Source organism: Capra hircus, chromosome 19 (genome assembly GCF_001704415.2).
Source record: "Capra hircus breed San Clemente chromosome 19, ASM170441v1, whole genome shotgun sequence".
Lineage (NCBI taxonomy): Eukaryota > Metazoa > Chordata > Mammalia > Artiodactyla > Bovidae > Capra > Capra hircus.
The window spans coordinates 51,542,964-51,557,679 of record NC_030826.1 but is presented as its reverse complement, the minus strand read 5'-3'; the positions used below and the strand labels follow the sequence as shown (position 1 = coordinate 51,557,679).

The 14,716-nt window shown below is 42.5% G+C and overlaps 1 protein-coding gene across 3 annotated transcripts in view; it reads left to right on the top strand.

Annotated features, from left to right (window-relative positions):
• Nucleotides 1-14,716, top strand: part of RNF213 (ring finger protein 213) — a 124,080-nt gene that overhangs the window by 50,852 nt on the left and 58,512 nt on the right. For all 3 annotated transcript variants that reach the window (XM_013972340.2, XM_013972342.2, XM_013972341.2), the window contains 6 exons: nucleotides 6,885-6,974; nucleotides 7,940-8,062; nucleotides 8,880-9,060; nucleotides 10,611-10,784; nucleotides 11,206-11,355; nucleotides 14,055-14,644. In XM_013972340.2, coding sequence (XP_013827794.2) covers nucleotides 6,885-6,974; nucleotides 7,940-8,062; nucleotides 8,880-9,060; nucleotides 10,611-10,784; nucleotides 11,206-11,355; nucleotides 14,055-14,644 — 1,308 coding nt within the window. The remainder of the gene's footprint in view (nucleotides 1-6,884; nucleotides 6,975-7,939; nucleotides 8,063-8,879; nucleotides 9,061-10,610; nucleotides 10,785-11,205; nucleotides 11,356-14,054; nucleotides 14,645-14,716) is intronic.

Below are 14,716 nucleotides of genomic sequence, written 5' to 3'. Positions count from 1 at the left end.
ATGTGGAGCAGGGGAGGGGAAAGGAGGCCTATGGTTTGAAAAGAGCTAGAAGTGTAGTGTGAACTCATGATGTAAAAAGCAACATTTCCTAGCTCCATCCACTGAAAGGGCCTAGAGATGGTGACACCCAGGTTTGTGAGCACACCCAGCCATGGCTTCTAAATGCCATTCCCTCTAAAAAACAAAACAGAAAAACCCCTGTGCTTCTGGAAAGAACAGCAGATTCTAAAGGTGGGGCTGAAGAAGTACAAGGCCAGCCTGAAACACCTTGTATTACCATAAAGTAAAAGTACTTGAAATCAAATGGTGACATTTCACAAGCAGACAGGACCCAGGTGATATCCTAGGTTATACCCTGGAGGGCAAAAGAATGATGTGGGAAAAAGTGGTGAAATCCAAATAAAGTTAGTGGCTTTGGTGATGATAATCTGCGGCTGCTGCTGCTAAGTCACTTCAGTCGTGTCCGACTCTGTGCAACCTCATAGACGGCAGCCCACCAGGCTCCCCCGTCCCTGGGATTCTCCAGGCAAGAACACGGGAGTGGGTTGTCATTTCCTTCTCCAATGCATGAAAGTGAAAAGTGAAAGTGAAGTCGCTCAGTCGTGTCCGACTCTTAGCGACCCCATGGACTGCAGCCTACCAGGCTCCTCCATCCATGGGATTTTCCAGGCAAGAGTACTGGAGTATGGTTGCCATTGCCTTCTCCGGATGATAATCTATCAATGCTAATTTCTTGGTTTTCACAACTGTACTATGGCTTTGTAAAGTGTTAGCACTCGGGTTAATTGGGACTCTCTGTACTATCTTTGCAATATTTCTGTTCATCTAAGATTATTCAGTTCAGTTCAGTTCAGTCACTCAGTCGTGTCCGACTCTTTGCAACCCCATGAATCTCAGCACGCCAGGCCTCCCTGTCCATCATCAACTCCCAGAGTTCACTCAGACTCGCGTCCATCAAGTCAGTGAATGCCATCCAGCCATCTCATTCTCTGTCGTCCCCTTCTTCTCCTGCCCCCAATCCCTCCCAGCATCAGAGTCTTTTCCAATGAGTCAACTCTTTGCATGAGGTGGACAAAGTACTGGAGTTTCAGCTTTAGCATCATTCCTTCCAAAGAAATCCCAGGGCTGATCTCCTTCAGAATGGACTGGTTGGATCTCCTTGCAGTCCAAGGGATTCTCAAGAGTCTCCTCCAACACCACAGTTCAAAAGCATCAATTCTTCGGCGCTCAGCCTTCTTCACAGTCCAACTCTTACATCCATACATGACCACAGGAAAAACCATAGCCTTGACTAGACAGACCTTAGTTGGCAAAGTAATGTCTCTGCTTTTGAATATGCTATCTAGGTTGGTCATACCTTTTCTTCCAAGGAGTAAGCGTCTTTTAATTTCATGGCTGCAATCACCATCTGCAGTGATTTTGGAGCCCCAAAAAATAAAGTCTGACACTGTTTCCACGGTTTCCCCGTCTATTTCCCATGAAGTGATGGGACTGGATACCATGATCTTCGTTTTCTGAACGTTGAGCTTTAAGCCAACTTTTCCACTCTCCTCTTTTACTTTCATCAAGAGGCTTTTTCATTCCTCTTCACTTTATGCCATAAGGGTGGTGTCATCTGCATATCTGAGGTTATTGATATTTGGTCTTGATTCCAGCTTGTGTTTCTTCCAGTCCAGCGTTTCTCATGATGTACTCTGCATATAAGTTAAATAAGCAGGGTGACAATATTCAGCCTTGACGTACTCCTTTTCCTATTTGGAACCAGTCTGTTGTTCCATGTCCAGTTCTGACTGCTGCTTCCTGAACTGCATACAGATTTCTCAAGAGGCAGGTCAGGTGGTCTGGTAGTCCCATCTCTTGAAGAATTTTCCACAGTTTATTGTGATCCACACAGTCAAAGGCTTTGGCATAGTCAATAAAGCAGAAATAGATGTTTTTCTGGAACTCTCTTGCTTTTTCCATGATCCAGCGGATGTTGGCAATTCAATCTCTGGTTCCTCTGCTTTTTCTAAAACCAGCTTGAACATCTGGAAGTTCACAGTTCACGTATTGCTGAAGCCTAGCTTGGAGAATTTTGAGCATTACTTTACTAGCGTGTGAGATGAGTGCAATTGTGCAGTAGTTTGAGCATTCTTTAGCATTGCCTTTCTTTGGGACTGGAATGAAAACTGACCTTTTCCAGTCCTGTGGCCACTGCTGAGTTTTCCAAATTTGCTGGCATATTGAGTGCAGCACTTTCACAGCATCATCTTTCAGGATTTGAAATAGCTCCACTGGAATTCCATCACCTCCACTAGCTTTGTTCGTAGTGATGCTTTCTAAGGCCCACTTGACTTCACATTCCAGGATGTCTGACTCTAAATGAGTTATCACACCATTGTGATTATCCAGGTCATGAAGATCTGTTTTGTACAGTTCTTCCATGTATTCTTGCCATCTCTTCTTAATATCTTCTGCTTCTGTTATGTCCATACCATTTCTGTCCTTTATCAAGCCCATCTTTGCATGAAATGTTCCCTTGGTGTCTCTAATTTTCTTGAAGAGATCTCTAGTCTTTCCCATTCTGTTGTTTTCCTCTATTTCTTTGCATTGATCGCTGAAGAAGGCTTCCTTCTCTCTTCTTGCTGTTCTTTGGAACTGTGCATTCAGATGCTTATATCTTTCCTTTTCTCCTTTGCTTTTCGCCTCTCTTCTTTTCACAGCTATTTGTAAGCCCTCCCCAGACAGCCATTTTGCTTTTTTGCATTTCTTTTCCATGGGGATGGTCTTGATCCCTGTCTCCTGTACAATGTCTCGAACCTCATTCCATAGTTCATCAGGCAGTCTATCTATCAGATCTAGGCCCTTCAATCTATTTCTCACTCACTGTATAATCATAAGGGATTTGATTTAGGTCATACCTGAGTGGTCTAGCGGTTCTCCCTGCTTTCTTCAATTTCAGTTTGAATTTGGTAATAAGGAGTTAATGATCTGAGCCACAGTCAGCTCCTGGTCTTGTTTTTGCTGACTGTATAGAGCTTCTCCATCTTTTGCTGCAGAGAATATAATCAATCTGATTTTGGTGTTGACCATCTGGTGAAACCCAAGATTATTACATTAAAAGAAAAAAAAGGAAACAGAACCTAGCCTGCCGGGGCTCTTACTAGCCAAATCTGAGGCAATTTGAATATCAAAATGAGTAATGGCCAGAAGAGTATTATCATACTAGAGAGAGACACATGTACCCCAATGTTCATCGCAGCACTGTTTATAATAGCCAGGACATGGAAACAACCTAGATGTCCATCAGCAGATGAATGGATAAGAAAGCTGTGGTACATATACACAATGGAGTATTACTCAGCCGTTAAAAAGAATTCATTTGAATCAGTTCTGATGAGATGGGTGAAACTGGAGCCAATTATACAGAGTGAAGTAAGCCAGAAAGAAAAACACCAATACAGTATACTAACACATATATATGGAATTTAGGAAGTTGGCAATGACGACCCTGTATGCAAGACAGGAAAAAAGACACAGATGTGTATACCAGACTTTTGGACTCAGAGGGAGAGGGAGAGGGTGGGATGATTTGGGAGAATGGGAATTATAACATGTATACTGTCATGTAAGAATTGAATCGCCAGTCCATGTCTGACGTAGGGTGCAGCTTGCTTGGGGCTGGTGCATGGGGATGACCCAGAGAGATGTTGTGGGGAGGGAGGTGGGAGGGGGGTTCATGTTTGGGAACGCATGTAAGAATTAAAGATTTTAAAATTTAAAAAAAATAAAAAATTAAAAAAAAAAATAAGTGAAGTAAGGTGGGTGGAAAAAGGCAGATACCAAATACTATCACTTAAATGCAGAATCTAAAATACAACACAAATACCATAACCTCAGATATGCAGATGACACCACCCTTATGGCAGAAAGTGAAGAGGAACTAAAGAGCCTCTTGATGAAGTAAAAGAGGAGAATGAAAAAGCTGGCTTAAAACTCAAGATTCCAAAGACTAAGATCATGGGCATCCAGTCCCATCACTTCATGGCAAATAGATGGGCAAACAATGGGAACAGTGCAGACTTTCTTTTCTTGGGCTCCAAATTCACTGCAGATGATGACTGCAGCCATGAAATTAAAAGATGCTTGCTCTTTGGGAGAAAAGCTGTGACCAACCTAGACAGCATATTAGAAAGCAGAAACATTACTTTACTGACAAAGGTCCGTATAGTTAAAGCTATGGTTTTTCTAGTAGTCATGTATGGATGTGAGAGTTGGACCAGAAAGAAAGCTGAATGCCAAATAATTGATGCTTTTGAACTATGGTGTTGGAGAAGACTGTTCAGAGTCCCTTGGACAGCAAGGAGATCAAGTCAGTCAATCCTAAAGGAGATCAAATTTGAATATTCATTGAAAGCACTGATGCTGAAGCTGAAGCTTCAATACTTTGGCCACCTGATGCGATGACTCATTGGAAAAAGCCCTGATGCTGGAAACGATTGACAGGAGCGGAAGGGGATGACGGAGGATGCGATGGTTGGATGGCATCACTGACTCAATGGACATAGGTTTGGGTGGACTTCAGGAGTTGGTGATGGACAGGCATGCTGCGGTACATGGGGTCACAAAGAGTTGGACACAACTGAGTGATTGAACTGAACTGAAAATAAAACACACAAGAATGAAACTAGATCACTTTCTAACACCACACACAAAAATAAACTCAAAATGGATTAAAGATCTAAATGTAAGACCAGAAACTATAAAACTCCTAGAGGAGAACATAGGCAAAACACTCTCCGACATAAATCACAGCAGGATCCTCTATGATCCACCTCCCAGAATTCTGGAAATAAAAGCAAAAATAAACAAATGGGATCTAATTAAAATTAAAAGCTTCTGCACAACAAAGGAAAATATAAGCAAGGTGAAAAGACAGCCTTCTGAATGGGAGAAAATAATAGCAAATGAAGCAACTGACAAACAACTAATCTCAAAAATATACAAGCAACTTATGTAGCTCAATTCCAGAAAAATAAACGACCCAATCAAAAAATGGGCCAAAGAACTAAATAGACATTTCTCCAAAGAAGACATACGGATGGCTAACAAACACATGAAAAGATGCTCAACATCACTCATTATTAGAGAAATGCAAATCAAAACCACAATGAGGTACCACTTCACACCAGTCAGAATGGCTGCAATCCAAAAATCTACAAGCAATAAATGCTGGAGAGGGTGTGGAGAAAAGGGAACCCTCCCACACTGTTGGTGGGAATGCAAACTAGTACAGCCACTATGGAGAACAGTGTGGAGATTCCTTAAAAAATTGCAAATAGAACTACCTTATGACCCAGCAATCCCACTGCTGGGCATACACACCGAGGAAACCAGAATTGAAAGAGACACATGTACCCCAATGTTCATCGCAGCACTGTTTATAATAGCCAGGACATGGAAACAACCTAGATGTCCATCAGCAGATGAATGGATAAGAAAGCAGTGGTACATATACACAATGGAGTATTACTCAGCCGTTAAAAAGAATTCATTTGAATCAGTTCTGATGAGATGGATGAAACTGGAGCTGATTATACAGAGTGAAGTAAGCCAGAAAGAAAAACACCAATACAGTATACTAACACATATATATGGAATTTAGAAAGATGGCAATGACGACCCTGTATGCAAGACAGGAAAAAAGACAAAGATGTGTATAATGGACTTTTGGACTCAGAGGGAGAGGGAGAGGGTGGGATGATTTGGGAGAATGGCATTCTAACATGTATACTATCATGTAAGAATTGAATCGCCAGTCTATGTCTGAGGCAGGATACAGCATGCTTGGAGCTGGTGCATGGGGATGACCCAGAGAGATGTTATGGGGTGGGAGGTGGGAGGGGGGTTCATGTTTGGGAACGCACGTAAGAATTAAAAATTTTAAAATTAAAAAAATAAAAAATAAATAAAAAAATAAAACACAAATGAACTTATTTATTAAACAGAGATAAATTCACAGGCATAGAGACCAGACCTGTTGGTTACCAAACGGGAGAGGAGGTGGGGGAAGGATAAATTAAAGAGTTTGGTATTAACAGATACAAACTATTATGTATAAAACAGATAAACAAGATCCTACTATATAGCACAAGGAACTATCTTCAGTATCCTGTAATAAACCATAATGGGAAAGCAAAAAAATGTTTTCGCTGTCATAAAGGAAGAAAGAAAAGGAGAACTCCTCTAGAAAGGAGACATGATAATGCCATGTGTCCCTCAGTTGGACCCTGGACCCAGTCAGTTGACTAGTGAACAACGGCACAATGTCGGCAGGGAGAAAGATGAGGAAGATGTCACCCTGAGTGAACGGGCCTCAGAGTGACACCTCTACTACTGTGTGTAGCAGGAGGGCCATGGGGTTGGGAATGCCTGCGCAGGACTTAGGGGCCAAGGGGCATGGCATCTGCAGCTCTGGTTCAGCAGAGACAATGCCTGTTTCCAGATAGACTAAAGGGAGCACAAAAGAGAAAGAGGTAGAGCAACCACTTTAAATGTTGGGGAGTCTAGCTGAAGGTATGGGTGTCCCTATGCTGTTATTGCAACTTTCTCTTAAGTTTGAAATTTTTTGAAATGAAAACAATGGAGGGAAAGCCTTTCTGGATGAGGAGCAGTAGTGGACCTTAGTGGTGACCTGGTCCAGTCAGGACCCTTTGTTTTATAAGGCTAAAGTGGATTGCCCTGACTTACCAGTGATACAGCGGAGAACTGGACAAAAATGAGTCTGAACCCATGTGTCCTCAAAGCACTGTGCTCTTTGTCTCACCATAATTGTCTTCTTTCATAGAATTCCACGGTGGCATCTAGCTGTCTTACTGGCTGTCCCTTACTTGTGGATTTTGCAGGTCTGGAGGCGACTGGTGGAAATAAACTTCCCCATGGAGTATGACTGGAAGGAATCCTTGCTGGGGGACATGGCAGGGAGGCTCAAACAGGTACTGAAAGGCAGGGGATGATGTTCTTTTTGGAACCAGACCACATGGACTGGCCAGTACATGTGATGACTGCATTTGAATGGACAGGGCATGGGGTTCAGGTGACTCTGTTTCTGATTCAGCCTTAATAGTTTGACCACAGATGGTATCCCAGAGAAGAATAAGGGCACAGTTTTTGGCCACCAGGGGAACCCTTGGCTTGTGTGAAGTTAAGTGGCCTGTTGGTGACAAGAGCCTTGTTAAACCCAGTGACAACTGGGGGAAAACAGAAGAGTGCTCTCCATTTTTAACTGAGGCCTGTGACCCTAGAAGATTCAGCTTTTTAAAAACACATGAGAGTCTTATATGTAATTGTTAAATGGGTCTTTTTAGGAAAAGAGAAGCAAGGAAGAAATCTTTTTAAAAAGTTTACCTGTGTTTTGCGGGCTTCCCTGATAGCTCAGTTGGTAAAGAATCCGCCTGCAATACAGGAGACCCCGGTTTGATTCCTGGGTCCTGAAGATCCGCTGGAGAAGGGATAGGCTACCCACTCCAGTATTCTTGGGCTTCCCTTGTGGCTCAGCTGGTAAAGAATCTGCCTCCAATGCAGGAGACCTGGGTTCGATCTCTGGATTGGGAAGATCCCTTGGGAAAGGCTACTCACTGCAGTATTCTGGCCTAGAGAATTCCATGGGCTGTATAGTCCATGGGTCACAAAGAGTCGGACACAACTGAGCGACTCTCACTTTCAGTTTCACTTGATTTTTGCAAGCTGTTGTGCCGGATGCTTTTTCTGCTAAGTAGGTATTTTGGCCTTTTTGGTCTAATGGTCAGAAGCAGGGAGGACATGCTTCTCCTGGGATGGGAAGAAGGCCACAGTAATGGGGAGCTGATACAACACTAGGAAAGTGGAAATTACTAGGGTGTTTTCATTGCACAGGGTCTGAGAGTGTCGCACCCCTAACCTTCGTCTTCCTGTCTTGCAGGAGAAGCCTCTCTCCCAGATTTCTGCCTTCTGCAACTTTAACTGGGATGCCACAAGTGCAGAAGACAGTGTGGCGAAATGCTTTGAGAAGTGTGCCATTGAAGCCGTGGGCTCGGTCTGCCAGGTGAACAACCTTTCCCACTCGGAACCGCATTTGGATGCATACTTGCTTTCTGACCTCACCAGCCAAAGGCTATTAAGCACTGCTGGATCGAGACTCTGTACCCAAGCAAAGAATGGGCTCTGGGCAACCCCTCCCCACCCTGAAATCCAGTACTCTACCCATTCTGTGAAATGCTGCTCAGCTTCCTGCTATTGTTTTGCATCATAGCAGCTCACATGTAACCTCCAGCAATCTTGCAGGCTTTTCCTAAATGCCTCATTATTATCATTGCCACTCACTTACCCTTGGTTTTATTGCTTGCTTAGCATGCAGTGAAAGACCCCAAAGGTTAACAAAGCATTATGGAAGAAAAATGTTTAGAGTTGAAAAGATTTTATCAATTCACTTAGGAAGAGAATTAAAATGTGTGTGTTGTTTGTAGGCAACTTTAAAATAATTATAGTTAATAATACCAAAGTACCAATATTAATGGTTACTTGTATTATGTTTGATGTTTTTAATAATGTGAAATTTCCAAGAAAAAATGGCACTGAGCGAGAGAAAAGGGGGATAACTTGTGGGTTGTGTCAGTATCTGTCTGTGGCTACTTGTTTCCACATCCCCAGTGTTCAGTCTTAAGGAGACAGTGGACAGGAAAATGGAAGTGCCCTCTGAAAAGTTAAGTATTTTATTTACTCTTTTGGCTTTTTGAGGCATTGTAAAACTAGTTATGAGAGACTTCTGAAATGCTGTTGGGTAGGTAATTTGCTTCTTTATTAAAAAGTAAATCAACCATATAACCTTCTAAATATCCCTCTCTTTATTCATGTTTTTATAGCCTCAAACCAGTATCCTTGGGCAAATCTCTTATAATGACTTGCAAAAATGTGGCAACCTTGTGTCTGCTGTGATCACCAAGTCCTGGCCAACAAGTAGAGGGGAGTTTGTAGAGGACTTGTGTGGGGTTTTGAAGCACCTGCTCACATGGCCAGACATCAAGCACCTCTTCAAGTTATATGGTATGTTCATGGAGGGTGCTGGGAACATCTGTCCAGCGGCACCTCCTGACTCAAGAGTGGCGGCAGAGTATTTGACCTGTTAGTCGGTTAGATTGCTTTGATGTTTGCCAAAAGAAGCGGCTTGGATGGACAGACCCAGGAAAGCTCAGAGTATCTTGTATTATAATTGAGAACTAACACTGAAAGCCACCATTGATGGAATAAACTGTTATACTCCAGCTACTGGGCTGACGTGGTAACCTCAGACCAAGAGCTGAGGTGGAGAGTGTAATGTGACTTACCTAAGGTCTCACCGATAATAAGTGTTAAGAACTGAAATCCAAACCCAGTGTTTCTGTATCTAAAGCCCTGTCTTTCTTATTCTGAGATCCATGTAAATGTCCAGGCCAGTACTGGTGACCGTAGCAAAAACTAAGTACTGCCTGATTCTTCCACCCCTACCCTCCATGACCCCAGAGTTTGTGACCAAAGAGGGGAAACGTGTATTGCCCTAAAAATGTTATATTCAGGTTTATGTGTGAGTCATAGGTTCAGATCTAATGGAAAAGCACCACAGATTATTTTGAGTGTCAATTTCATCTAATTACTGAGACAGTCTTAAAAAAAAAAAACACCCAAGTTCCTCTCATGCCAGAGTTGTTGTAGTTATCAAATAAGAAGATTGACTTAGCTCTTCTTATTTTGTTGTTGTCTATTAAAAGCTACTCACTTGAAAATATTCCATTTGTGTCTTTTAAATTAACAGACCTCATATTTTAGAGCAGTTTTAGGCTGACAGAAAAATTAAGCAGAAAGTACAGAGTATTCCCGTATCTACCCACTCAACACACACAATTTCCTCTGTTAGTAACATCTTGCTTCAGTACCATTGTTATAACTGATGAGCCAATATTGATGTTATGAATAAGTAAAGTCCAGTGTTTACATTAGGGTTTGCTCCTGTACTTTCTGTGGATTTTGACAAATGTTTAATGCTGTGCATCCACTATTACCATATCTTTCAGAAGAGCTTCACTGCCCTCAAACTTCCTTTTTTCCAGCAGTTCATCCCTTCCCTCTCCTCTCCTATACAGTTGTGCCTTTTTCCAGAAAGGGACTTGGTTGGAATCATACTCTCTGTTGCCTTTTCAGACTGGCTCCTTTTGCTTAACAATGTGCATCAAAGGTTCCTTTTAGTAGCTCACTTCTTAAACGCTGAATAATATTCAGTTGTGTGGGTGGACTACGGTTTGTCCAGTCACCTACTGAAGAACATCTTGGGTTCTTCCAAGATTTTGCAATTGTGAATAAAGCTTCTATATTTGCTTTTAATGACATGACCCAAATGTATGATCCTAATATTACTGGGAAAGGAAATTTCTGGTGGTTAAACTAAGTATGTTTGAAAATCCTGCCCTCTAAACAATGTGAGAAATATACCTGGGAATACAGAATGACTTTGCTTTATTATATGAAAGTTGGGGCAGAGCAATAGGAGGTTCCTGGAAATCCATTAATGTGGGAAGGAAGTGGGATGCCTACTGTTTTAACTCTCTTCTTAACTTGGTCAGGAATGAACGAGAAAATATTAGCAAATATTACCAAGGAAGGCAAGAAGTTGATGGCCACTGCGGACTCTGTGTTCACCGAAGTTACAAATGACCTCATCAGTGGAACAATTGTAGTTGGGCACCTGGAGCTGATCCTAGAACACATGGATCAGTTCCTCTACATCTGGCAGTTAAGTAAGTATCACGTTGAGATGTGGACTTCAGGCTCCTGAGGAGTTAGGAGCTCAGAAGCGTCTCTCTTTGCCTGTGTGTCTTAAGGAGAGGTGATCTTTGTCATCTTTCTGATGGCTTCTGTCTCCAGGAAGTTGTCAGGGGAGGATTAGGGCTTCTCATCCTCAGGAAAATTAGGGGAAGTGATAAAATACTGACCACGTTATAGAGTACTGGTTGTTTTTATTCCTACTGACTGACACGGGACATCTTGGAGCAGCCACGCCTACAACCTCCGGCCCCACCCCCCCACCCCCGCCTCCGCACAGCCCAGCGTGTGCCGCATACTCACCGGAGGTTCAAGAAATGGCTTGCCACAGAATGAGTATTTGTGTGTTCTACTGACTTCCTTTCCTTTCTTTTTTTTTTTTTTTTTTTTTCCCAGAGAGTGAAAGTTCTTTAGCCCAAGATAAAAAACACCATCTGAGGAAAGTGCTGAGTCAGAGGAAGAACGAACTATTCATGCTAAAGAAAGAGAAGACAAATGTTGACTCTCTGCTGAAGTTGTGTGACACGGTAAAAGACGTGATAAAAGGTGATATTCTTAAAGCATTAAAATAAACAGAATCGAAAGGTTCTCAGGGGAGAAGCGTCAAAGGAGAATATGATTAAAAACATATCAGAGTAGCGGCCCTTTATCTTGGAGTGGGGAGGCTTTTTCTAATGTGTTAATTTTTAATAAAGTTAAAACTTTTTTGGTAATTAACTGACATAGCTCTAAATAGCTTGTTTCTTGATTTTTCAGGTTGAAACATTGTCATGTATGGAAAATTAGGGTTTAGATTTCCTTGTTTTTCCAATTTCTGTCTTGTACACATAGCCTTTCCAATCTCACTTCCCTCCAATTTTATCCTAATTTCATCAGCCCTCAGGGTTTAAATGCCACGACTATGTAAATGCACTCTTTACACCCGAGCCATGATTCTCTCCCACTTCTTATGCAAGGGCTTCCCTGGTGGTTCAGAGGTTAAAGCATCTGCCTTTGATGCACGAGACCCGCGTTCGATCCCTGGGTTGGGAAGATCCCCTGGAGAAGGAAATGGCAATCCACTCCAGTATTCTTGCCTGGAGAATCCCATGGACAGAGAAGCCTAGTAGGTTACAGTCCGCAGGGTCGCAAAGAGTCAGACACAACTGAGCGACTTCACCTTCACCTTCTTATGCAAACTGTCTTCTCTAGATTTAAAAGTCTCATCTTGTGCTATGCTTTGCTTTCAATGTATTTATTTTTTTTAACTCAATGCCAGACTCTTTACCAACTGTTTGAATTTCCTCCAAAGGAGATCCATTTGCTTTTTCAGATAGAATCTCACCAAACCAGAGATAAGCAATCCTAGGGGTATCTTGCCTCTCTTCTCAGCTGGATCTGTATCCTGGGTGTTATGGCTCCCTGCTCTCACTCCTGTGTTTTAGTGAAATGCACACTCTGTTTCTCCTGAGTAAGGGGCCCAGGAGTTCTTGCCTGTCTGAAAATGTCTGCCCTCCCAGGAGATCTGTGGTTTGGTGCAGATCTTTCCTTCAGGATTTGGGGTTTGTGGCCCCATTGTCTCTGCAGGGTCATTGTTTAGAGCAGGTTGGGATTCTACTCCTTTGTGGATGACATATTTTCTCCCTGGAAGCTCTTGAGATTTTTTTTTGTCCCCCTTATTCTGAAATGGCATAGTGATGTGCCTTGGAGTGGGTCTCTTTCCCATCTGCTGTACTGGGCATACTTAAGTGGGTCTTTGTAATCTAGAAATCCAAGTCCTTGAGTTCTGGGGAAGCTTCCTTTGTTAGTTAAGTGATTACTTTTTCTCTTGTTGGAATCTGCAGTTGGATATTGGACCTCCTGGAATAGTCATCTAACTGCCATACATTTTCTCTCCTATTTCCATGTCTTGTTTTGTTCTGTTTTCTGAGCAGTTTCTTAAGTTTTCTTTCTAAGCTTGCCATTAATTTTTTTACTTTTTCTTCTTACTTTTATTTAGTCTACAAGAACTCTTTTTGCTTTGAGTGATCCTTTTTCCATACTATCCTGTTCTGGTTCATGGTTATAGTATCATATCTTTCTGAGATTTTTCATATTTTTGATTTAGAGATTTTCTTTTTCTTAAATAGTTTCCTCTTTCCTCCAAGTTGCTTTTATCTCTTGGTATGTTTTAATGTCTATTTTTCATGTTTAAGGCTTTGCTCCTCTGTCTAGAATTCTTTTTTATCTGTTTATATTAAGAGGGGGGACTAACGCCCTGGTGGGGGATTCTGAGGATGGGATGCCTAGGCTTTGAAATAGCCTGTATATTTTGCTCCTCTCTCTTGGGCTGCTCAGATCACCAGTCTCTTGCCTGGAAGATATAGGGCTGCCTGCCAAGTCTCTAGGAGTCAAGACAGAAATGAGGGCTGGAGGGTTCTCAGCATCCAAGATGCGTATCTAGCCTCAGTCCTTTCCTTCTACTCCCTGTGTCCTTTCTTCTCCTTTCTAGCTTCTGAAATTTAGTGGCACATACCAACCCTTAGCTTCCTGACGAAGGGTAGGTGTCTGGAAATGCCTTTATTCCACCGTGTACCTGAAACCCCCCAATCCAGAGAGCCCTCTGTGAGCCCTCTAGAGCCTCTCTAGAATATAAACTACCTGTTGCATGCCAGGGTGGAAGAGGTGCCATCAGCCTGCTGATGGAATGGGTTGGGATGAAAATGAGCCTGTTTGATGACTCGTTATGCAGACTTTCAGCCCAGTCCTCCTTATTTCATCACCACCTCCCAAATTCCAGCATCTGTGCAGCCAGGGTGTGTGCATGTGGGAAATTCTGTGATGACAGACACCTGGCAGAATCTCAGGTTTCCCCACTATGGACTAAGACCCCAAGTTCTCAGCCTTGAAACATTGTTTACCCTCAGCACATCTGCTTTTCAAGTTCCAAAGTTTTGTTGCTGTGATCTCCTTTTCTATACTTCCCAGCGCTGTTGCTTTATGGCTTTTGAAAAACAATCTCACTTCTATCATTGCAGCAGGATTTGGGGAGGGAGTGGAAACGTGCAGATTTCAAATGGTCATCTTCACCCAGAAGCCTTCTTTGTCAAGAAAACTGATGAGCAAGGCGAGGGTGGAGATTTAAGGACACTCACTGAGAACAAATGCCAGCAAGTGTGTTCACTTGTATTTCCTTATGAGCAGCAAGGGGAGTGAAAACTGGGAAAGTAAAATAAAATGATATTGTGAATAGAGTTTGACTTGACATTCTCTTATGGTTTTAAAAGTGGATTTTGGAGAGATTGCTGAAAGACACTCAGAAGACCTCAGTGGGAAAAAGTTAAACCAAGTTGTGACAGTGACTTTGTCAGCCACCTCCCTTGACTCGACGTGGACAACACATTATAACCTGAGCCCTGAAGTCCAAGAAATGGCCAAAAACGCATATTTGCTAAAGGACAGTCACATCTTCCAGATCTTCTGGGCAGAAGCCGCACAGGAGCTGAGTGAGCCAGAAGAGAACTTGGAAAGGGAGATATTTCAGCCTGAAAAGGTGTATGAATTTTTATATTGTCCTTGTTTCAAAAGGTTTACAAAACTGTATCAGGATCTGAAGTCAGGGGAGGTCACATTTGGGGAAATCGATGACATCTTCAAGGACTTTGTGAATAAATACAGCGACCTAACTGAAGACCTCCAGACCATGTGTGCTCTGTATCCCAGAGACCAGAAGGATTGGATCAAGGAGCGAGTCCAGCAGATCAAGGAATACCATCACCTGCATCAGGCTGTCGACTCAGCCAAGGTCATCTTGGAGGTCAAAGAGAATTTGGGCCTGACTGGTGATTTCAGTGTTCTCCACACCTTACTAAGCTTTGTAAGTTATTTACTGGGGACTCCTGGGGTTGGGGGTGGGGCAGTTGTGGGGAGATCCCAGATCTCTGGCTTT